Source organism: Alosa pseudoharengus, unplaced genomic scaffold (assembly GCF_046254945.1).
Source record: "Alosa pseudoharengus isolate Yale_2024_CS ecotype anadromous, Long Island Sound unplaced genomic scaffold, YU_APseudo_1.1 YU_APseudo_1.1_scf_24, whole genome shotgun sequence".
Lineage (NCBI taxonomy): Eukaryota > Metazoa > Chordata > Actinopteri > Clupeiformes > Clupeidae > Alosa > Alosa pseudoharengus.
In genome coordinates, this window is record NW_027468689.1 from 9,944,754 (window position 1) to 9,959,109 (window position 14,356).

The window sequence follows — 14,356 nt, forward strand, 5'->3', positions numbered from 1 at the left end:
ATGGGATTTGTCATTCCCAAATGGTCAAACTCAGTATTATACAAGATGGATGGACAGAACAGTATAAATATACAAAAATTGATGTATATAAAAGAAAACAGAAGACAAAACATAAAAAGGCACATTTTCTCTCGCACATTCATGCAACATACTGTGCACCTCTAAAGGGCAGTCCTAACCAGGTCTTCTGAACTTTGGCTGGTTGGCGAATATCCTCTCTCTTTCTCCTTGAAATAATTCTGGAAAAAAGGAGAGCAGCAAAAATCCATCAGTTAGCAGAGAGGCAATAATAGTGGAATTTCTGGAATGGCACAGTATTTACATGCCTGCTGGTTTTCTTGCTTAACCTTTGTGGTTTTCAGTAATGACCTAAGAAATGTCCCTGACAGACAATTCTCTTCACCTTTTTTAAGATTTGTTAATATATTGAGTATGAGTATTATTTGATAATATAATGAGTATGTAGTATTATTTGTGAGTTACCTGTCTCTTGAAGAGCCAGTGAAATAGGGGCCTTCTATGTCTCTGTAGGGGCTGTGGTGTGTGTTGGGGCTCGGGAGCCTGACTCCAGTCCAAATCCGCCGGTCTGTTCCCATTTTGGGCAAAATAATTCAGCTCCTGAAAACACTCGGACTCGATCATCTGTCAGGAAGGAGATAGAAGAGAGTACTTGGTTCAGCAATGAATATCTCTGTAGTCAACTGAGTCTGCCTCGATGGCTCCTGTACACCTGTTGAGGTTCCAGTCATTTTAAACAGCACCAGATTCAGCCCTACTTCAGCAACTGAGGAACTTAGATGTTTTGATTGGAGGTAATAATAGGGATGACTAAGCTCTATACCTCATTTTGCCACGGGATAGGGCTTGCCCCAGTGTTGAATTTGGCATAAAAATCCTCGTCCGTCACATCCAGGCTCACTCCTCGTGTCGCTGAGAATTGGTCTATGTCGAGCACATCCTGACAATACACGGCTCTTGGCTGGAGTATAAGAAATGGATAAACAAAAGTGTAAAAATAGATTCGGTAGTGAGCATCTAGTGAATTTTTTTTTTTTTTTTTTTTTTTAAAGGAATGTTGTATATCAGGCAGGGATTAGGTATGTGACATAATGCATTATACTATTTCCATTTCCTTCATCTTGGTCTACGAAACCAGTCTTTGCTTTAGCTAGTGTTAACCTGGGTAATTGCTGCACAGCTAATACTGTGGAGGAGGAAATTAGATGCACGGAACTTGATACTGGGGATTGGAACAAACCATGGTTCCTAGAATAGAAACTTCTTCAGAGCTGACAAAAAGAATATAGAAAGGGGAACGTTCTACCACAGGAGGGAGGGAACTTACATCAGGCTCAAACGGGGGCTTCAGCATTCCAGCCTCCAGCAGCCGGAAGTTGACGTCCTTGAAGAAGGGGTGATCTTTGACCTCTGCAGCCCCCTCTATCTGACACCCCAGCCGCTGGGAAGGATTTTTGGCCAAGAGCTGATCGACATCAAAGATGGGAAATGTGAGGGAGAACCCCATATTTGGATTGCTTAAAATTGCTTAGACCTCCCATTTGGCACCACTGACAATATCTACAAATATAGCCCATTTCACAATTTCTGCACAAAAGTGCATTTTTACATAATATGTTTGTTGACAGCACACAGCCTGAAATTTCAGTGGAAGTTGGTTTACCTAGTGGTGAGATCTTGTGAAATGGACTAATTCAATGTTTCTGCATCAGTCAAGTGCATGTCAATCATGTGAAACAGTAACAGCAATACCACATCATCAATGTTGTTTCATTACTGATTGAAGTATTCCCACTCAATTTCTCAATTTAGTCACTGAACAGCCCATATGGTGTCCATGAGAGGTCACCTTTGAGCAGATGGCTTTGGTGTCTGCAGTGAATCTGAACCCGTAGCGCTCCTTTGTCTCCAGAACCCTGTTGTCCATTTCCTTCCTATCCACACGTTCTTTGTGGCTACGGAAAGGAGAGGATCCTTCTGTCATCTCATAGATGAGGCACCCCAAGCCCCACCAGTCAGCGCTAAAGTCATAACCTTTGTTCTTTATCACCTCAGGTGCTGTAACAACAACAACAACAACAATTTAAAGTTGAAACTTGATCATTTGCATAAGCACATTCACAGTACACATGCACATTATACAATCATGTTTACATTTTACACACACATTACAAAAAGCATAATCTCACATTAGACTAATATTCAGAAGATTGCATTTAAAGTGTCTATAGAGAACACACATGTGTTATGCACACTCTCTTTAAACTATAAGCAAAGTCCTTTTAGGCAAGTCCCTCCACTCGGTGGCCATATAGCAACGCTTTTTGGGCACTCGTCGGGCATCCTATTCAGCAGGAATGCGTGTGCGCAAGGCTTCACGACAGATTGGCAAGATGTCTTCACAACACACCACATGATTGGCTCAATGTATTTACATGTCAACGTTTTGCCGAGGAAGGGGTGGGATATGTGTAGACAACGGCGTTACAAACTAGCCCCATGCATTTCTATGGAGGATTTTTTGTGTGCTGTGTCTCCTCATTAGAAAGTCTCTGCTATAAGTCATTTAGACTGAACTCAGCACATACCCATGTAACCAACTGTCCCCACTCTGCCATGAGCTTCGCCATTCTTGGTCAGTGTGACGGCAAGACCCAGGTCTGATATCCGGATGTGTCCTGTGAACACCATTCAGCAAAGTACAAGTTGCATTCATAAAATGTTTCTATATTTAGGGCCAGATCATTTGAATGCAAATTTAAAAGAATGCTAAAAGAATTTTTCAGTGATCACTTCCTGGAAACATTTCTGCCTGTTTGGGTTGGGCGCAGTGTATGATAAAAGGACTTGATACAAACTTCCTGCTTATGACAAAAGACCCAGTCAAGGAAAAAGAAGGTGATGAAAATACTTACCATCATCATCCAAAAGAATATTCTCAGGCTTTAGATCCCTAAAAGTGTTGAAAAATAATAAAAACAAGTCATATTGATGGATGTATTTGTAACATAAAGGCATAATAAGTTGCCACTGAAAACCTAACAGGGAGGGTTGTATTAATGGATGTCTATATGACATAATGGCAAAATGGTTGTGGATCTGATATGTGTAATGCTTCTTTATTTACATGTACTGATAACATGCACAAAAAGTTAACAACAAAGACGGAGAAGAAATAAGTAAACACACAAGTAAATAGTAAAGAGGAACAGAGCAGAATAGTATGAACCAAAAGTGATATTCAAATCAAAACATGCATATTTATGTGTGCAATAAACAAATGCAGGCAAATACTGTGCGTCACCTGTAAACGATGGACTTCTGATGGAGATGCTCCAACCCGCAGTATACCTGAGCTGCGTAGAACCTCACCCTCTCATTGCTGAGGCCAGGCAGGCCCATGTTGTAAATGTGGAACTTCAGGTCTCCGCCGCTCAGCAGCGTTAACACCAGGCAGAGAGCGTCTTTCGTCTCATAAGCGTAGGCTAAACTGACCTGTGGCACAGGGTGAAATTAAATGGCTATTGTGTTCCAGATCTCAGGTTGTTTCTAGTAAAAGAATCGGACCATACAGCCCTTTGGCAGCATGGTTTCACAAGCAGTTAAAGGTACAGTCCACAATCCCAATCTCATACTTTTTTTTGTCAAATTCAGAGTTGCTTTTTGCAGTCCTATATAGCTAGCTATTCAGTGTAAGCATTCAAAAAACCTCTCTGTTCTTAAACAGACACATAACTCAAATGAACTATGAACAATTCCAGCCAATCAACACATTGCTTTAGATACAGAGGGAAGGGGTGTAATTTGATCGGGTGATTTAATTGCATGCAATTGGATGTTCATCTCAAATATCAACAACCTTTCATTGTACTTTTAATATTTTAAAACACCCAGCATTTACTACATTGATTTTGACACACAGTAAATATTACATACATAGAGAGCACAAACTTGCAAAAATATATGCAATATATGGGTCAGTGACAGATAAGGGTTGGTAAGATGAAAAAATAAAAAATATGTTTAAACCTTTAAAACAAAACATGCCTGAGGTTTGCTAAAGTGTATACTTTGTATTTCTGTTGTATTCATATTATTTAATATGACGTGTATGCTATTTTTTAACAAAAGATAGAACTAACAGCCTGTTAAATTGTCAAATGGTGTAACCACAAAAATGACAAATATCTAATATTTCACACCTCCTAGAGTTCATGCAATTGCTCTCATAAAATTATTAGTTTATTTTGTAATATCCTATGAGAATATGTTTTATTATATTTATTTCTACATTTAAATTATATGGGTTTTTCATTGTACTGAGCAAGACCATATGCTGTAAACATCTTGTTTTCGGTCTATTCTTTGACCATTTGAGTAAAAATGGTTTAAACAACCATTATTACAGTAAAGTAGAGTATTAAATCATTATCCATATTCATTTTTTTGTACATTATTAGTATTTTAGACAAAATACTAGTTACACCAATTGACATAAATCGGTTACACCAATTGACCATGAAACGTTTATAGCAATAGGACAAGAAATTTACACAGAAAATAGGCATCAAGGTAAACTGAATTGGATATTTTGATATGTATTCATGTCATTCATCATATTCCATATCAAATATCATTTCATAACATCAATGAAGAAACTTGTGTTCTATTTGATTTCAATTCAGTTCTCATACAATTTCAGTCTATACCCATTATTTTCAAAGAGAGTGAGATAAAGGGCCCTATTTTCGTGATGCAAAACCTGGCGCAAAGCGTATTATTATTCTGACGCAAAGTTTTTTCCTATCTTACACTTCACTTTTATTAAATAATGCGCCCAGGGGTGTGGCAATTACCGATATAAGGTGTGGTCTGGCACATGATCTAAAAATCGCTATCTTATACCGTCTAAAAAGCATTACGCCACTGACCAAGAAAAGCCTGGTCTATAGCGAAAGGCGCATATGAAACACAGCTGAAGACGCACTATGTCACGTAGGGATGCACCGAATCCAGATTTTTGGGGTTCGGCCGAATACCGAATCCACTGGTTAAGATTCTGCCGAATCCGAAACCGAATACCGAATCCTACTCCATCCTCAGTCCATTAACACAGTAAACACATTTATGAAGTAAATAACATCCACAGCAGTGTATATTTAATTTTATTTTATTTTAACTGCAAATTGAACATGTAGCTCGACTAGAATCACCTTCTTTGGACTGAAAGTACTGCCAAACAACACTTTTTCTGCTCACGAGTTCCATTTTCACTTTCTCACTCACACAGCCTGAGCTACTGCATTCGAACGGGCCACCTACGTAAACACCTTCCTATAATCAAAGGCGGTGTCATGACGTCGACCAGTGTAGCGCGCATAGTGTAAGCGTAGGGTTCGGTTCGGTGGGGAAAAATTCTAAGGTTCGGCAGAAACCGAACCCTGTCAAAAAATCCAATATTCGGCCGAATCCGAATCCTGGATTCGGCCGAGATGTCACGAGATGTAAGCAGCAATTCCTCTGCAGAATAAATGTCCTTAGGTTATTTATTCAGTCATTCGAACATAGGGGGAAGTTTTGCTTTTTTCAGGCTATGTTTTTGCTGGTAACCCATTGTCAGTCAATATTAAAAGTAATTAACTGTGTATAACTGTTTTGTCGTTGACTATGACACCACAGTGAAGTTAGTTTCACTTTGCCTATATGTTCAATTAATAGACAAGTGCAGATGTGTGTAGCCTATACTCTACTCGGTTTTAGTAAAGAATGGCTTAGTGGAATACCTGTTCCATACGGTCTTGCGTACAAGCAGATTTCTTCAAATACACCGCTGACTATCAAAATACTGATGCACTGTTTGAAGTTGCCCTGCTTGCTGTTAAAGGGAATGACATGTCCTCCTCATTGGTTTAAAGGATGTTAAGCCCAAAACACACCCATGACTGATTAAGAAACATAAGAGCCACCTTTTTGCGCCAGGCACCTGACGTTTGATAACAAAACCACCCCGAATGTGGACTGGACAAATTCCTAAACGTATTTACGCTATTTGCTAGTGACCATGCATTTTATATTGCTAAATTAGGGCCCAAAGTGTGTGTGAGAGAGAATAAGAGTGAGTGAAAGAGTGGGTATGATCATTTCTTAACAACCGACCAACAGCAGGATCTGCGTTCACATGCACTCTGTGGCGAGACAAGTTTTTCTTGCTTGTAAGTGGCATCCATTGGGGGACAATAGGTACATTTTATATAGAATAAATGCATTTATATTATTTATTTATAATTTGAACATACTGTTTACATGCATCATAATAAAATATAAAAAATAATTATGGAAGTTTAAATTTAAAATGAAAAGCTTTGACATTTCAAAAATCGCTTAAATTGCAATCTAATTAAACCTTTTTAAAGCTATTGTTCATGCTAAACAGTTAGTCACTATTTCAATTTTAAAAATAACATAATTGGCACCTAAAATTACATACTCTTGGCCCTGAATCTGATCAAACTGGTCTTAAACAGAAAAGAGTCAAATGGTGTAACCGGTTACACCATTTGACATTTCTATTTAAAAGCAAAATTTGCAGGCATTATTATGGACAACTGTGTACACATTTCACCTTTATGTGAATATTCAAACACAGTTTTTACATTAAATTGAATATTTTATGATTATTATGATTTATCAACATTTTTAATACGTCATACCATTTGACATGTAACCTAAGCTTGCCTGGTCATGGCCTAAAAACACTATTATGTTACTTTAAGAGAGTTGCTAACCTTGACTCATAGCACTTGGGGTCTTGAAGGGTCCTTCTCTATGACATAATTTCCTGTCACATGATTCTCTGACATAATACATACAAAATTGCTCCTTAAATGGTGGTTACACCACTTGACATTTTAAGGTGACAGACACGATTCCCCATATTAATTCAAACATTCAGAACAATGGGGTTTCATTACTTGTATTAAATATTGAAAAGTTCTTGTGCAAGATCATGCCAGATTATTTTAGAAGGGATTTTGGAGAGAATTTTACATTTTTTTCAGCAAGTGTATTTATTTGGTTCATGTTTTTGTGGTTACACCGTGTTGACAATTTTACCCAAATTCAGTTAATACTCTTTCAAAATTAAATAAATCCAAAACTTTAAGATTAGGGTTTGATGAAAATGATATTTCAAAATAATTTGTCAAATTATTTTCAAATTTTAACAATTTTAAATGTATGTAACCCATATGTACACAAAAAAATGAGTGTCACGTCATTGACCCATATGTCGCATGACATATTCTGTAAATATATATATTCATTCTGTCCATGCAAGTTGTACAATAGAGGAAGCTAAGATGAGAATCGTATTTCTTTCATAATAGCTGGGGTGGTACCCAGCTTTACTGTTGTTAAAACATGCCACATGTTATGTTGCACAATGTTGACAAAATTGGCAAAGGGGCAGTGACATACATGTCAAACGTATCTATGGCATGATGTGACCTATATGTCAAACGTATCTATGGCATGATGTGGATGGAGCTGGGGATTTCTCACCACAAATCGGCTGTTGACCATCTCCAGGATCTGCTTCTCATTGAGGGCCAAGGACTCTCCATGGCGCTTCTTTATTCTCTTCTTTTCCAGCTTCTTGCATGCGTACATAGTCCCTGTTGCTCGAGACTGAACAGCACACACCTGCATAGAGAAAAGAGAGCTATTTTAGACTGATGGTAGAATTAAATCATTTCTCATGTTTTATACGGTGAGTATTAAGGCCACACATATATATATTTTTGTTATGACGAGATAAAAATATCATGTCGACTTTATTCTCGACATTTCGTCTTTATTCTCGACTCTAAAAGAGCGAGGATTTTCTTGTTGCTAAACCTGATTCTTTAGTACCCTACAATTTCACCAAATCATCTAGGCTACACAAGGCATTTTGTTGAGTTGTCGGCCAACTGATTGAGTCTGAGATTGACTGTCCGGATTCAGTGGCAGCTACTGTGGAGCGGTCGCTTTCTCTCCAAACTAGTTTTGATGGACATGACAAGAATAAAGACATCATGTCCAGATTAAAGTCAACATGATATTTCAACTTTATTCTCTACATTTCGAGTTTAATGACGACAGGTCGAGTTTAATGACGACATGTCGAGTTTAATGTTGACATGTCGACTTTAATCTTGTCATGGCAAAAATATATTTTTTTCTTCATGTGTGGCCCTAATACGCCGTTGTAGTTTTATTTATTTATTTATGTATCATTTATTAAGCAAGTATTTCAATTTGAAAGGAAACAATACCTCCCCAAACCCTCCTTTCCCCAAAACTCGGTACTCTCTGAATAAGTCTTTTGTGATTGGCTTTCTGAGAAGAAAACACAAAGAAATACTGTTATTAATCATTCATTGCCGTTTGAGACAGCTGAAAAACTTTGAATTGTTTTCTTGCTTGTTTTTGACACTGACCTCTCCACCATCTTCCACTGAAGAAAACGGTCAAAGTAAATGCTGTTCATGTAATCTGCAAAGGGTTCTTCCTTTAAGTAGTCATGAATGGCCCTGTGGGGACAGTAAAGGTCCTTTCAGGTCAAAACCTACTGTAGTGTCATTAACATTAGGTGAGATCACCAACGATTTTGGTTGCAATGGTGTTGCAATCATTTATGATGTTTGGCATGTAGGCAAAAGCAACTTTGCAATGAATACAGTAGCCTTATCTCGGGCATTTTGCATACAGCGAGGAAGTGGCTAACCTTCTGCAGTCGCTGAACACGTCTTTGTAGGGACTACTCTTGAGGTTCTCTGTGCATTGCTGTCTATGGCTGTCTACGACCTGTTGTACACAATCAGGAGACTAAACACACACACACACATGCACACACAGCGAGAGAGACAGAGACAGAGAGATGGTTAGGATGACATTTCCCAAATCCTCCTGACTATAGCTATATGTGCACCCTAAATCTTGGATACCTGTTTATTCAAGTATTGATCGATGATGCTCTTGCCTCGGCTGATCCGTTCCTCATCAGACGTTTGGTTATAGCTGTCCTATAGACATACACATGAGACAATTCAGCAATCACATCTATTCAAGACTCTTGCACCAATAAACTACCAAATAAAGCTGGGCTCAATACAGTACCTAAAGTGAACACAGGCTCAACTTCAAAAATAAATCCCTCTCTGTGTGCAAGTTAGAAAAAGACTTTTTAAAAAAACTAAATGCATTAATACAGTACCTATCGTCATGCACTGTTTTGGAGCAGGAACTATAAATGTATTGCTGATATAGTACAGTATAGTACAGATACAGTATGCTGATATGCATGTGTCTGAAACAAGACTGACAAGTGATTTCTAATCTATCTAAAACTGTAATATAATCTGGTCTTCAGCCCTATTTCCTCATGTTTCCCAGGTACGGTGAATTTGATAAAAATCTATGTGAGATTTGACGTCATCAACACAACAAATCGTCTACAGCAATGTGACAACTTGTTGAAGAATTTGTGCACGCTATTCAACTTTTAATACATTTACTTGCAGATTTAGGTAATTTATAACTTTGGAATAAGGCTCTCCTCACTATTTTTCTCACAAACCATGCTACAAACAAGCACAATTGTTAAAAACATCAGGTAGACCTATTGAGTGAATTCAGTCAGATATGTTATATTTGGCTATGGTTATGTACGCTTTTGTCCAAAGCGACTTGAATATGAACATTACAATGTTTAACAGTAACACTTACAGTAACAGTTTACAAAATGTTGGTTAGCCTACATAGAGCAGAATAGTAATCATAACAATAATATCAATACAATATAAAATATCAATAATGAATATAAACAAGACAAATATACAAGCCATTACTCTACAAATCAATTAATTAAGTGTAAATTGAACGGATAAGTCCCCTCTTAAAAAACGCAAAACTATTGCAGGAACGCAGAACATCAACGAGGAACCACCGAGGAAAAGAATCTTGAATCTGACCTCCTAGCGTTAATGGCTGGTTGACACAGTACAGTAGATGCTCATCAGTGAGCGGTTGGATCATGAAATTCAAATAGCACGGAGCAGATCCAGTAAGTGTCCTATAAGCCAGAGTGAGGGATTTGAATTTGAATTCTGGCTGCTATAGGAAGCCAATTGAGAGAAACTAAGAGATTTTCATGTGTCCTCTTTGGCTGATTAAAGACCAGGCGTGCTGCAGCATTCTAAATCAACGCAGGCAGGCCAGCTAACAATGAATTGCAATAGTCCAGTTTGGAAATAGCCATGGCCTGTACAAGAAGTTCTTTGGAGTGCTTATATCATGTGATCATGAATTGTCCTATATCTATACATAGCCTGAACAGTCCATGTCCATGTGTATACCTATCAGTCCTACAATTTGTGCATTAATCAATGCCCAACACGCACAATACATAAAGATTATTATATAAAATGTGATGTACAACATGCTATGACATACAAGGCCTACACACTCCTCATTCAAAAGGGCTTTTACCATTGCATCAAGCAAACATATGCATCTGTCCAGCTCTGGGTCACTCTGACAGTGGATACGGAAGAGGGCCTTCCCAATAGGCTGCACATCACACAGGCTGAAGTAGTCCCGCTCTGAAACACAAGTGCAACTCTCTTACTAGCTATACCACCTTTTTTTTCTTTTCATTTCATTTTTCTGATGAAAAAGCATGATTCTTCACCTAAAAAGTCACAACAACAACATCATGCGGGATTGTTAATAACACCTGATCCCCTATACTGCAGACATCGTTGAGCATTAGATCTGAAACAATACTGTGAAAATCAGCAAAACTGCATGGAGCTTCAGACAGACAAACCCATTCCCCAGCTGCAGAACCCACCGATGTTGTCGGCCAGGTCCCTGCACTCGCTGATGTGGGGGAAGCGCAGAAGATCTTTCCATTTTCTGCTTCTTCCTTTCCGTTTACCACCGCTGCCTGGGAACCAGTGGAAAATGTATAGTTAATTCAAGTTGGTGTAATTAGTGACATATATGTCTCTATTACTGCTTTCGTACTTAGGGAGCACATCTAGATGCAAAGGATCCGAATCATAAGACCCCATTAAACGTATAGTGTATGCCAATGTTTTCAGTGTGAAGAGGAAAGAGGAAGTAATGGTTCTCTGTGTGACAAGAGTGTTTTTTATGTGAAATAGTTACACATATTAATTATAAATGTGCTATGTGTGTTGTGTGTAAATGTGGCTGTGTGTTCTCCTAACCCTCCGGTTGTGTTCGTGGTCAAATGTGACCGATTGACAATTCTTTTCTCTCAAAAATATTGTTAACTTATTCTGATTACCATGAGGCTCCTTGAGTTTGTTAACACAGGGTATCTGAACACACAAAACAAATGTTGATAATTTCTATAACAATTTGAGTGTTCTATTTAACTTTAGAACACCCATGAGTATTTCTGGTCAAAAATGGCCAGCCATTAGAAAATTAATGGGTGAGAAAATGGTCAGTGTATAAAATTGAGTCCAGGCACATTATTGATCAGATGGACTGTATATGTGCTTCTATACATTAAAACACACACACAAACACACCCTCACTCCCCCTCTTTGCTTCTATGCCAGCCCTCACTGGAACCTTTCCCCAATAGAATCTTCCCCTTTCTGACGCATGAGCTCAGGTCAGTGAGGCCCGCAGGCCATAAATAGCAAATGGATGTTCATAACTGGTTATATTGAATAGAACACAAAATCTATCACAACATTAGATGATAGTATGTGTGTTGCTAAGGATTTCTAAGTTATAATGCAGCGGCCATTTTTGACATAAAACAAACACAACAGGAGGAGTGCACTCAGTGGAACATGTAGTAAAGAAACACGTGTAAACACACAAAACACACGTTACTCAACAGGACCAATGTCAGCAACCAGACAAACCAGTCATGGATGCAGTGCTAAACAGAGTTCATAGACACATTCCTGCACCATTCACTAATCCAACTACGCTTTTTTTAGCACACACAATATATTTTTAATCGAAGGCTTAATGGACACCAAATGTTATAAAAATCTCTAGAATAAGGTTGGGTTGCCTTCATAAAGGCCACAAGTAAATCCTTAGAGCAGTCTAAAGAAATGAACATCTGAGAATCATCACGTTTTAAGTTTTTATTCTTTTACTTCTTTAAATGTATTTACAAAACACAGAGGTGAAAAGGAACCAAGCTTGTGCATGATGAAACCAGAGACACCCTTGTGTCAGTAGTAACCTATTATAACCGATTATTCCTCTCCTTGTCTGACATCATGAGTTGATTTGAAACTGGGAACACAAGACAATGAAGGAATAGAATGCATGAACTAAAAATACACTTGTCAGCCAGCCAATCAACTGATGAAGCGGAGTGGTGGGAGGGGCCTATCATTCCTTATCAGTTTCTATGACTGAGTTGCTTGTCATGTTCTGAGTAATCCTTGGCATGCTTTATTCCTAAAAGCATGGGCGGTTTAAAAATAGATCCTGGTATGATATTCCCCCTTGGAGGGAAAAAAGTATGCAGAAACAAGCTATTTAGAATGAACCTAAATGAAAAGGCCTTATGTCACATATTGGGTGCATATGCAAATACTTTTGATTTCACCGTAATACGAAATATTTTGCTCAGTGTTTGTTCAGTATTTTGCTGATGTAGAAAATACACATACTCTTAATCATTGACATATTATATTAGTAATATAACATTACACTTTATAGCCTACATTATGCCCTTCTTAATGAACCTCTGCAGCAACTGCACACAGCTCATTTCCATGTAAAACAAAGCACACTAACATGGCATAAGGAAAGAGCTGCAAAATTCTTTCGTGATTCTAAATTTAGCTCCAAGTAATGTGTACTTTGACGTTGAGGACAGACGAGGCGAGGCTAGATTAGTGTTGAGAGAGGTCAAACCGGTTTTTGACCTCAAACTGATTTAATGCAGTCAACATAGAGTGAACTCCTTGCATTCTTGTTAAGTTAAATGTTTTCACTGCTGAGCACAGCATTTCATACAATTTGGTTTGTCTATCTCTTTCAGGAGGATTATAAAAGAATGATCAATTTTCATGGAACTTGGTGGAGGGGTGCTACATTGAAAAAGGAAGAACCTGTAAACTTAGAAAAGGAATAGTCCATATAATTGCATGGCAAATGACAAAACTGTGGACTAAGGTGTGTTTCCAGCACATTAAACTACACGTCTGTCTGTCTACACATCTTTTTCTAGACAAGAAAAACTCTGTGTGCAGCAGATGGAAAAGTAAAAGATGGCACTTGCTGCATGCAGCTTTTCAGAGCAAATACACATTGTAACCATGTAACATCATGCCCAACAATTTTGGACCCACAGCTCTCTTCATTGAGAGAGAACCTGATCAGATAGTATAGTATAGATACTCTTTTGATCCCGTGAGGGAAATTTGGTCTCTGCATTTATCCCAATCCATGAATTAGTGAAACACACTCAGCACACAGTGAACACACAGTGAGGTGAAGCACATACTAATTCCGGCGCAGTGAGCTGCCTGCTACAACAGCGGCGCTCGGGGAGCAGTGAGGGGTTAGGTGCCCTGCTCAAGGGCACTTCAGCCGTTCCTACTGGTCGTGGTTCGAACCAGCAACCTTCCGGTTACAAGTCCGAAGTGCTAACCAGTAGGCCACGGCTGACCCAAAAAGTAATGTAGGCCTGTAGATGTAGGCCTACAGTGTAAAGCATGCACTAGCAACCAAATGATCACTTTAAAGTAGACAACTGAATAATGCACTTTGCATACTGAATGGAAGGAAGTAGCCTATGTGCTTAAACTGCATCTGCTTATCAGATGTTTACTTTTATTCATCATGAATAGGCTATTTAGAAACTACTCAGTTATTCCTGATAACATAAACACAACATCTTAAACATGAAACCATAAGACAGCAAGACAAAGAATTCTGATAGAGAAAATACTGCCTATACAGACGCATTATAGTCTTACCTTCTCTAGCCTTCAACAGAGCATTGTTTGCCACCATATTTTCTATCTCCATTTAGACGATAGCACCAACCAATTGATCGAAAAAGAAAAAATATAGGCTATATATCGGGGTTCTCCTCAGCAACCTTTTGATCGCATACAAACGATCAAGGCATCGGTCAAACTTTTCTTTGCCATCAATAAGTGTCACACAAATGATTTTGTCAAACCATTATTAGGAAAAAAGGAAACTGTCATGATAAGTCACCCAAAGACAGCTAATTTGTAAGTCTAGGCTACTACATGCACCTACATGGCTACTCTCA

The 14,356-nt window shown here is 38.4% G+C and overlaps 1 protein-coding gene across 1 annotated transcript; it reads right to left on the minus strand.

The window, feature by feature from the left end:
* Window positions 1–9: 9 nt before the first annotated feature.
* Window positions 10–14,356, minus strand: grk5 (G protein-coupled receptor kinase 5). The gene is made up of 16 exons (XM_076303093.1): window positions 14,052–14,356; window positions 10,913–11,008; window positions 10,549–10,661; window positions 9,006–9,083; window positions 8,786–8,886; window positions 8,499–8,591; window positions 8,334–8,397; window positions 7,579–7,719; window positions 3,323–3,513; window positions 2,934–2,971; window positions 2,607–2,696; window positions 1,868–2,076; window positions 1,346–1,483; window positions 842–979; window positions 484–642; window positions 10–239 (listed from the first exon to the last, which is right to left on the minus strand). Exons 1-16 carry the CDS (start codon window positions 14,101–14,103, stop codon window positions 162–164), a joined length of 1,779 nt encoding a protein of 592 aa, XP_076159208.1. The 5' UTR covers window positions 14,104–14,356; the 3' UTR covers window positions 10–161.